Source organism: Ylistrum balloti, unplaced genomic scaffold, assembly GCF_031769215.1.
Source record: "Ylistrum balloti isolate Yb309-2 unplaced genomic scaffold, AGI_CSIRO_Ybal_v1 Utg369702, whole genome shotgun sequence".
Taxonomy (NCBI): domain Eukaryota; kingdom Metazoa; phylum Mollusca; class Bivalvia; order Pectinida; family Pectinidae; genus Ylistrum; species Ylistrum balloti.
Genome location: NW_026781932.1, coordinates 1,076,555 through 1,087,325, shown reverse-complemented (window position 1 = coordinate 1,087,325; position 10,771 = coordinate 1,076,555). Strand labels below are relative to the sequence as shown.

Here is a 10,771-nt window from a genome sequence, read left to right as displayed (position 1 = left end):
ACAATGAAGATTCCGGCAGAAATTGAAGAGATAATTTCAAAGATGTTTGAAAGTGTGTACCATATATTTCTGCCTATAAACCGCACCTAAGTATAAGCCGCAGGACCGGTTTTGAGCGATTTTTTATTATTTCATCCACATATCAGCCGCACCCTTTCTTATGATATGGTGACCACTGTTGTTGACATTTGATCTACCGGTAAGAGATAATGGGAGGCACTTTTTGAAGATCACCAGTGTAATATTTCATCAAGTTTACTGATGAATTTTCCACAATTAATCCTCTAGGTTATGGATATATATTTAAGTAATGTTGGTCTCTATATATATTTTGCAACATTTGTTTCTTATGATGAACTGCTATAGTCAACAATCTTTCCCACCCTTATATCATCTGTTTCATGGTTGGATTAGTTAGAAGTAGGTCCTGCAATATTATGACACATGTAATAAAAATAAAACAAGAGCCCAAAGGGCCCGTATTGCTCACCTGGTTAAGCTTGCTGAAATTGACTCATCTAAACTAAAGGGAGAGTATTTACAACACTTGTTCCCTACCCTAAAGATCAAGGTAGAATTTAAAGTAATCGATTGATTTTCCCCCATTGAAACCCGTCCCTCTCGGCCCTGATTTCCCAGGTAGCTTGGTTTTCCTATAGCTCACATTGGTCCTTTGGGCCATCTCGTGTGACAACAAAAAAAAAAAAAAAAAAATATTAGAAGATTATTTACAAAAAAATTTATTTGTTAATGATGGCAATACATGTATTTAAAAATAAAATATTTCTCAATGTATTTCTTGATCTCACAATATCAATCAAATTGCTTCATGTAAATAAATACATCACTTGGCAGTTATACAATATTAGAACACAAACAACCTCAAACAGTGAAGTCAAAACAACATTACCATGATGTAAACAAACAACACTCCAATGCTAAATACTACATGTATATGAGACAACAGTAAACTGAGACATCAGCCAAGGAAGTTCAGCTCAGCATTTTATCAAGCAGGAACCGACTGGGAGACGATCCAAATCCAACTGATATTACAGGAGTGATTGTCAGTTGTTCAGGGATTTAATCCCCGTCAATTAGAAGTAATGTCCGAGATTATCAAAGTGTTTTGGATTTCGATTCCCTCCGTGTAACTTCTTAAAGACAATAAACACATAAATATGAAAAAATTCCTTATTGTTCAAACATTTGCTCAACAACATCTTAAAACTGTTTGGAATGTATAAATGTTTACTATTTCCTCAAAGACATCAACATACATACCAAGTTACTTTTCACTATCAACCTATATTTGAGCAGCTTGGATTCATATCTCAGGAGTTCACAAACACCTGTACTGGCAAAGTGGACAAAACTCATTCATCACAACACGGATAACCCTGTTTTCTAAATGCTGTTTGTGAAACACAATGAAGTGTTAACCTGTATTATTCATAAATAATTTTCACACCTTTGTTGAACTTTTCTCTGTGCCCTTTTTACCCGATCACCCAAATTCCTTTCCCTACAGATCAAACATGCTGTCAATCTCTACAACATTTTATAGTCTTATTTTCAGTTTCTCCAAACCATAAGGTGATTGATCTATTTTGTTTTGTATTCCCTTACCATTCTTATCATTTTCCATTTGAAAATGTAGAAAATAAAACCGATTTATAAAATGAAAATTTAACAACTGGATGTTCTGTCTATTTTAGCCATGTCTCATACATTAGGTCCTCCCCCTGTGGGATGTGGAATGCCTGTTTAATAATGTATCCTTATTTCTGGTTAAATAGTTAATTTTAAATTCACAAACAATTTTATCAAATTAAAAAAAAACTATTCTGTATCTTCATGAATTAATTTTTCTCTATCAAATGTCTTGTACTCATTTGAATTATAATTCCCCTTTCACATATCTGTCACTGTCTAGTTCAGGACTAGATTACATGGGGTTGGTTCCCTCCTACATACATCCTGGCTCTGGATTAATAAGGTAGCTTTCCTTTGGATATAACCTTGATATCACCTGTCAGAATGTTAGTCACACGCTACACATTATTAACATAGTCCTTCAAAAGGGTGCTTCAACTGATCCCATTTCTACATAAACAGATTTTATCTGTGTGTAATAGTCCAATGCTTCTGGTCCGTTTTCGCGTCCGATGCCTGACTTCTTGTACCCGCCGAATGGAACTCCGGCTGGATACACATTGTAGTTATTGATATAGAGAGAGCCCGCTTCCAGACTGCTTGCCACTCGGTGAGCCCTCTGTAAGTTACTGAAACCAAAAATAGTCAAGATGATACTTAAGAACCACAGAAGCATAATAGACTATGTAAATACAACCTTTTGTCACAACCACATCAGGAAATGATATGGCATTGGCTTAACCTTATAATAGATAACGTGTATGTTGTATACTGTCTAATTTTCGTTTTTTTGTGTAAGATTGCTTGGCAAATATTTCACTGGCTAAGTCTTATTGTTAGAGAGTAACAATACAAATACATATGTTCAGCTCTTCATTGGCAAAAGCCTGACATGTTTAAAATGGGATATTCTAGTTTTGACACCAAAAGATGAAATTTATATACCAGGTAGCATGAAATTAATTTGTATCAGGGTATGTTAATCTCCCTATTCAAAGATGTTTAAATCCATAATACTCTCACTGATAATAACTCCCTTCAATGGCGTCAGCTGGTTAACATCGTTATGTCTACACAATCAATTAATTCAAATTCTGAATCTGTTTCTAGTTTTCAACATTTGAAAACATCCATCTTTTGATCCAAACACAAATAAGTGAGGTCTTGCATCAGATGTGAGATAATGTTTAACAAGTTTTTATTTGGGTACATAAAATTATTTTGAACATCTAAAAAGCATAACCATCTTTATAAATATCAAAGGGTGTTAACTTGGTTATCTTTACAACAATATCATACTTTGTGAAGATTCCTCCTGCCAGTCCAAATTCTGAATCATTGGCACGAGTAATGACCTCTTCATCACTTGAAAAGCTGAGTACAGACATGACACTTCCAAATACCTCCTCCCTGACCACTCGCATGTTGTCTTGGCAACCAGTTAGTATACAGGGCTGGATATAGTGGCCACCAGCTAGACTAGGGCTAGGTGTCACACGTTCACCTCCATACAGAACGCGAGCTCCCTGCGACACAAACATAGAGCCTTATAGTTCCCAATAACAGTCATTCTCTTACTCTGGCAAATGTAATAGATTTCAAGCATTTGGTACCGACTGCAAACATCCTTAATTTTGTGAAACCACATTTCAGGGCATAGAATTTCAGTAAATGACACATTAGCACAATAATGAATTCATGTTTCCAAAATAATTTCTATATAAGCAGCATAGAGAAACTGTAATAACAGCAATCATATTTTAGTGCAATACTTACAGCGTAAACAAGCGCTAAAATAAAATTACCTCTAAAAATATATTTGTTTACAGTATTTGTTTGGATTTATATTCCTGTACCAATTCCCAGTAACGTAAATTAAAATAGCTAACTGTTTAATACTTTATATTTACCTTTTTGTTAACTCAACAGCCAATTTTACATAGGCATAACTAATCTAAAACTAAGTTTATTATCTGCCTTGAAAGTTCATCAGTGGAATAGCCAAAAATAACCGTCTCTTTCCGTTGTCTTTATAATAAAATAATGCATCGTGAATTTAAGATTAAAAAATTGTTGTGTAATTGGAGAGAAATTTTGAGAGTGTAGGGTGAGTACATCAAAATATATTTGAAAATTTTCAAATAATGAGATGGAAATACAGCAATAATATCAAAATTCTGAATCAAAATTGTTTTGTCATTTTGATACTGCAGAGGAATCACAGAAGTACTCTTAAAAAAGCAATAATACCATGAGTTTGCACTTCATTTGGTCCCTAGATTCACAACCTGGAACAGAATTTACTAGGTTCACATAGTGACAATGCAGCACGAATGTAAATACCTCTGTTTTACCAATGTCTATGTACTGTAGAGTTTTGTGTGCCTGTTCTGGGCTGATTGTAGCACCGACAGTGGTGTCTTCGTCATTTGGATCACCAATTTTCATTGCTTTGGTTCGCTCCACCAACTTTTCCAAGAAGGGTTTCATGACACTTTCTTGTACAAACACCCTTGTTCCATTTGAGCACACCTAGGGAAAAACCAATAAAATAGGAGTGAAATTACCACGGTAACAAGGAATTCTATAGTGATCTTGGTATCTACTATGGTATAAACTTTATTAGTTCTATATCAGTTGGATATTTTGTTAAATACGTTTTCTGGTCTGTGTTAAGATCTACCTGGCCTTGGTTGAACCAATTATCTACTCATTGCAAAGACTTACCTGACTTTGATTGAGAAGGACATTTGATCACTGGCTAGACTCACCTGTCCTTGGTTGAGGAAGTTGGCTAACATGGCACCAGTCACTGCACTATCCAGATCACTGTCCTCAAAGATGATACAGGGAGATTTCCCCCCAAGCTCTAAAGTTACATGATGAATTTGCTGAAAATTTAAATAAATGTCACAGTTGTTCAGATCCCTGTTGTACAGAAAAATACTTGAAAAAATGGTTCATGTTATTCAGAGTTTCTTACATCCACGACAGGACATTATATATACCTACAAACACATAGTTGCTCAGAATGCTAACAGTCAAACCCTTGCTGACAACTACTTGTACATCAAGATACTCCTACAAATGTACAAGGCCTTAATCTGCAGTTTTTGAAGTGATCAAAAAATCATTACATCAAATCAAACCAAGTAAAACTTGACAAAATTCTTACAAAAGTATCGTTAATGATCCTGGTGACACCTTTCAACTTAATTTCTTTACTTTGGGGGAATAATATCTTATTTCAATTTTAAATGAAGTCAAAATTAAATGGAGATCATTTCAGTTGATTAAAAAAAACACTCTTTTCAGCAGTCAGGAAGGAATTTCAATTTTAAAATACACAGAAACATAAAAAAATCAAATCTAACAACAAAGAAATACTTATAGACATTAATGATAAATAAAAACTATCAAACATCAAGTATAGCATATAGACATAAACTTTCAAGTCTTGAGTCGACTTCATATGAAACATGTCATCTATTTGTATACCCCTATTACCTTAGCACATGCCTCCATGATCTTGCTACCTGTTGGAACACTGCCAGTAAAAGTCATTTTGGACACACCTGTGTGGTTGCTTAGCAACTCCCCAGTTTCTCCTTCACCCTACAATAAATCATCTCATCAAACACAGGATTGCAAGGAAACATTTGAAGACATCTCAGCCATATCATTATCATTTTTTTTTTTAAATTTTGACCAACAAGTTATGGATGCTGCGACATAATTAATGCATTTCATCTTTTGTGAACAAGGCAGGTAATGACAAGTATTTTCAAAGTTTCAAAAACATATTGTTCTAAAAATTCTTTTCAAGTTTCATTCTGATTAAAATAAGGTGACAATAATACTACAAGATTGATGCACTCACAATTTTTGGATAATCATTTACATCTACAAGTTCAACAAAGAATCTTTAACATTAACATAGGAAAGTTTTTGCCGTAGTGTTGTAACTGTTCTTATCAGCTTAGTTAATATTTCTAGATCTTAAAGCCCAGAGCAGATGAAGTTAGATGGAAAACTAGTCTACAAAGCATCTTTATCTAAATCTGGCAAAATGTCTTTTTGATTGAATACCTTTGCCTATTTTCCGCAATTTTCAACTAACCACTGTCTTGCAGAATGAAAACATCCTTTAAACTACAGAGACCAACACAGGGCTCTCTCACTCCATTTTGGGACTGGGGCTCGGGGCCCTTAGAATTGGGAAAAATAGCGGCATTTTCCTTAGAATTGGGAAAACTTGGGGTCTAAATTGGGAAAAAAAGATACCTATTTTGCATTGGGAATGTGGCCGAATATCGGTCCCAAATCTGGCAGATTGAGAGCCCTGCAACACCACACAGAGACTTTCCTAATCACAGTAACAATGCGGTCACTGAATATGGTATGTCTAATGACATGTGACTTTAATATCTGAAAAGCGTAAAGTTGTTTCATGCCTTTAAAATCAGTCAACAGTCAAACCAATTTTTCCGAGGTGTTTGGTGGTGCAGATTGAGGGATACAGCTCATTGGATTGGCTCTCTTGTGGAAAATAGGTTTGAGTGTTGACTGATATTAAAGGCTAGAAACAACTATTTTGTTACCTGAATTATCCAACATGATCAGATATATGTCATTCATGCTGAGAAATTAATACACCTGTCTGTGTGTAAGACCTGTCCAGTACAAGGAAAGCAGTCGTCCGTTTACATTGGCAATCAAGACAAGAAAGATACTTAATCATAATCATTATCGTTGGAATGCTTGGGCGTGTGCAGATACTCTGCAACCGTCAAACATTTTGACTGTTGACAGGCTTCTTTGGGGTTTTCCTGGTTTCCCAGGTATTTATTGTGTTGCCATAGATATCCTAAAGCAGGCCTGGTATTTACCTGGACAACATTAAAACAGCCATGTGGCAGGCCAGCTTCTGTGTAGATTTCTGCCAACATCACAGCGGTCAGTGGTGTAAACGGGGATGGTTTGAATACCATAGTGTTCCCTGCAGCAAGGGCTGGACTTGACTTCCATGATGCCATCTGAAATGGGTAATTCCAGGCTCCAATACCTCCAACAACACCCAGCGGCTCTTTGATTGTGTAAGCAAAGCTCCCATTGGGCAATTGTTGGTACTCTCCTGTAATGAAGAGAGAATCAATCTAACAAACTGTATTTATCTTGCAATCAACTGAGGGGGCTAACTTTCAAATAATGACTCAAAATCAGGGGATAGGCATATTGTGGGATGTTGAAGAAGTTCCTGTTTGTAACTCCTCTGAAAAGCAAGCTTAGCTCTGAAAGTGAGCTTATTACTAGACATAGGCTAATCAGTGGTAAAAATATTGTAAGCTCATTGGAGTGTGTGAGAAGGATATACATGTACAAATATCTTCACCTGCAATTTTTGCAGCCAGCCCACCATAATAGTCAATAGTGTCGGCACAGCTTACGATGTCGTATCTTGCCTCCCATATAGGCTTGCCTGTGTCAAGTACCTCGGTCCTAGCCATCTCCTCTGTCCGCTCCTACAACATGTACAGAACCATTTGGTATCAAACCAACTGTAGAATAGCACAATCACTTAAAACATTTTTAACAAAGAAGTGAGGTTAATGATAAAATGATAGAAATCTAATAATTAGTGCATAAAAAAGCTTTGCTTTGTTCTTTTAATGGGTTTATTACTCTGTGAACAGCCAGGGCCACTTTGAGGTGGTGTCTCCTTGTCATTGCTGGATGCTACTATAGGGAACAACATGTGGGAGGCCAAAATCATGTGAGTCATATTTTACCATATGCTTATGTAGGCCAACATCCTACTGACCAATATATCATAGCCCAGTAATATAAAAAAATCAAGAATAATAGCAAATTATGGCTAACAAAATACAATGCACAATACACATCAATCATACATTCTTAGCACAAAACCTACCCTGACTATATTGGCTGCCTTTTTCAGTATTGCTCCTCGTTCAAAGCCTCCCATCTTTGACCAGGTTTTAAATGCATCTTGAGCCACAGACACAGCCTCATCAACATCCTTGCCTCCAGCATTTCCAACAGTTCGGAGAACTTCACCTATAGTAAAACAGCTAGAACTACAGAAAAGTGCACTTGTTTCCAAAATAAAGAATTTGAATTTCAATTACAAAACAGGAATAGTATTAAGCTGCTTTCAGTTTTACAGAAATGTTCAGTGTACTTTATCTCTATTAAAGTAACAAGAATTTTAGCAGAGAATTGCATGTTTTCAACATTTCCCACAGTTATGAAAGCCTCTCCTATACTGTACAAATATCACTCACTGACTCAATAGTAAAGATAGCCTGTTGTAACTAGAGACATGCAGGTGAATGTGTTGACAAGTTAGAGAGGTACCAGTAATATATTTGTTAGATTGAAGTTAATGGTGAAGCACAAATAATATTGTAATTTAATGGAATAGGACACATAACATTGTTTAAGATTATTAGCATATTTAGTGAGGTTTAGTTGAGGTAGATGAGCCTTCAGTTAAATGTTTGAGATGGATTTTGATTAAGTGAGCTACTGATACCTGTAGCAGGAGATGTTAGATTGAAGGTGTTTGGTGAGTTTGCTGGGTCCACTCTTTGTCCTCCTATGTAGTTGAGAGGCTGTGTGACCTGTGGATGCGAGCCAGTCACTACAGCCATATATCGTCGTGGAACAAATTGTAATGCTCTCTTCATGGACAACATCTTTCTGGCTGTTCACTGTCAAGACTTAAATATAAAAAGATGCAGGTCTTACAAAAATGAACTCATGTATAAGAATTTTTTCAAGTTGAAAATAACAGCAAGTAAAGCTTTAGGAAATACACACTTAACTAGCTTAAAATAAAATGTGTTCCTTAGTTGACTACAAGTCATTTAAAAATATTTATTTGATTTTTAGCAATGCTTTTCTGAATGCATGAAAGGCCAAATCTTTATATCTCGATGTTTTTTGGAAACAAAAATAAAATAATAAATCATATCAGACTTTTACCATATCATATTAATTAAAATGAGTAAAAACAAAATAATTTAAATTTGATTTTGTGTAAAGTTTCAGAGATCTCAGAATTGGTGACGTCGGCAACATTCAAAATCAGTAACCTTTCAGGGTCATGCTATTGTTCCTACTGTACTTTTCAAGATGTTTCAGGATCTATGACGAACAATCATCATCCAGGCTAGATATATGCAAATGAGATATTTGTGAAAAGTGTATTGTAGTTATACTGTTGCAAATGATTTTTACTGACCAATCAAATGTTGTTTATTTCTTGAACAAATTAGAATTAACATAAATTTTTTACTATTGTAAATTTTACAAATGAATATCATTTAATGTTCATTGACAAGAAAAAATAAATGCTTAAATTGTGTACCAGCGGCTCATTAGACTTATGCATAATGAATGAACTGAGGGGAAACTCTCATGCCAGTTATTTCTAGAATTTTACCAGGGTGGAAAAAAATCGAAGATGGAACGACAAGTGAAACAACAGAAAAAATATTATATGTGTACTAACAGTAAACAGTGATACAACATTCAATAATAATTGTAATACACCAGAATTTTTTCCATTAGTAGTTAAATTTGAATGTAAGCAAATTATAACTATACTGTCAGGGCTCTCAATCTGCCAGATTTGGGGCCGAATATTCCCAATGCAAAATAGTATCTTTTTTTCCCAATTTAGACCCCAAGTTTTCCCATTTCTAAGGAAAATGCCGCTATTTTTCCCAATTCTAAGGGGCCCGGGCCCCAGTCCCAAAATGGGGTGTGAGAGCCCTGACTGTATACAGGACTCGGAAACAATAATGAAGAATTTAATTGATTTCTTCATATATGCGAGGGTCACATGATAGATGGTACAAAGGCATGCAATTGATGTCCTATCCATGAACTGTCCATTGATGGTACCTTAAGATCAACAGTAAAGGTCATCTTTTGACCTTTCCCAATTTAAGGTAGTATACAGGTTAGCAGCAAAGGTCAAATGATCACATTTCCATTGAAAGTACAAAGCTGAAGATCACAAAGAGACTCAAACATCTTTTTGTAATATAATTAGGAGACTTTGAACTTTACAACATAAACTCATTGAAAGCTTAAGGGTTTTGAATATTAACCAGGGCTTTTGAATAAGGACATCTGTGGAATATCTTCACTGACTGACTTTGAGCAACTAATATGTATTTCAATGGCTTTGTAGTTAAACCACTGTTACATATGCATTCTTCCATGGAAATAAGTATGGCTAATCATTAAGTAGAATGAACCACATCTTTGTCTGAGCAAGCCTCCGTAGATTACTACCATACTTACAGAAATCAGTGATTTTTATGCAGAAGTAATGAAGCTAACATAACCCTGGTTTCTATATTAAAGTCCTTTCGCCTAATATCAAAGCTGAACTTGTATTGATTCCCTCATTGATTTGAGCACTAATCTAGCTGTGCTTAGTTTGTTTATTGGGATAAGCGGAAACAACCAGGGACCTCTTGTACAATGTAGCAGTTGGTGGCTACCTCACTGAACATCATGTGGAAGGTCTGACACATGCCATAATCCAAAACAATTTGGGACAAAGCATCTTACCAAATATCACTATTCAACATACATCAGAAGATGGCCTGTATGATATCAGCTTCTTGTTAAGCACAAAATGCTTGCTTAGTGATTGAACTACAATGTAACCTTCAACTTGCTCTACCGATACTGATAGTCAAGCTAAACTGAGCCTGCTTTTTTTAAGTTTTCATTGACAAAGTAAAACATCATAGTAATCTTAGTGTTCTCTCTCCCTTGCAATACCTTACATGCATATTTGGGACACCATCTTGCTAAAACCGATAGGATTTAAACAGCATGCAGATATAATGAACCATGACATGTGTAAGACTACAAGAAAAACCGTCCGTATCCATTTCTTATTTTAATCACGTCTTAAAATCGCTGCAGTGCAAACACGTGCAATTTATTTAATAATTCCAAGTTAACAATGTCAAAATATATACCAACCGAGATGAACACACAGTGTTTACTCTGGATCTGTGTTGGATACCTCAAATTACAGGGGGATTTTATTTCTTGTCAAACTTTG

The 10,771-nt window shown here is 35.4% G+C and overlaps 1 protein-coding gene across 1 annotated transcript; it reads right to left on the bottom strand.

Moving 5' to 3' along the window:
• Nucleotides 1-724: 724 nt before the first annotated feature.
• Nucleotides 725-10,767, bottom strand: LOC132565211 (4-trimethylaminobutyraldehyde dehydrogenase-like). The gene is made up of 10 exons (XM_060229845.1): nucleotides 10,690-10,767; nucleotides 8,213-8,399; nucleotides 7,589-7,734; nucleotides 7,049-7,178; nucleotides 6,546-6,790; nucleotides 5,164-5,271; nucleotides 4,428-4,547; nucleotides 4,000-4,188; nucleotides 2,956-3,182; nucleotides 725-2,285 (listed from the first exon to the last, which is right to left on the bottom strand). Exons 2-10 carry the CDS (start codon nucleotides 8,373-8,375, stop codon nucleotides 2,078-2,080), a joined length of 1,536 nt encoding a protein of 511 aa, XP_060085828.1. The 5' UTR covers nucleotides 8,376-8,399; nucleotides 10,690-10,767; the 3' UTR covers nucleotides 725-2,077.
• Between the last annotated feature and the right edge of the window lie 4 nt (nucleotides 10,768-10,771).

Coding starts and splice junctions, on each gene's coding strand:
- LOC132565211 (XM_060229845.1), bottom strand. CDS start 8,375: ATGTTGTCCATGAAGAGAGCATTACAATTTGTTCCACGACGATATATG. Junction 7,735..8,212: donor TCTAACATCTCCTGCTACAG/GTATCAGTAGCT, acceptor GTTTTACTATAG/GTGAAGTTCTCCGAACTGTT. Junction 7,179..7,588: donor AGGCAGCCAATATAGTCAGG/GTAGGTTTTGTG, acceptor TACATGTTGTAG/GAGCGGACAGAGGAGATGGC.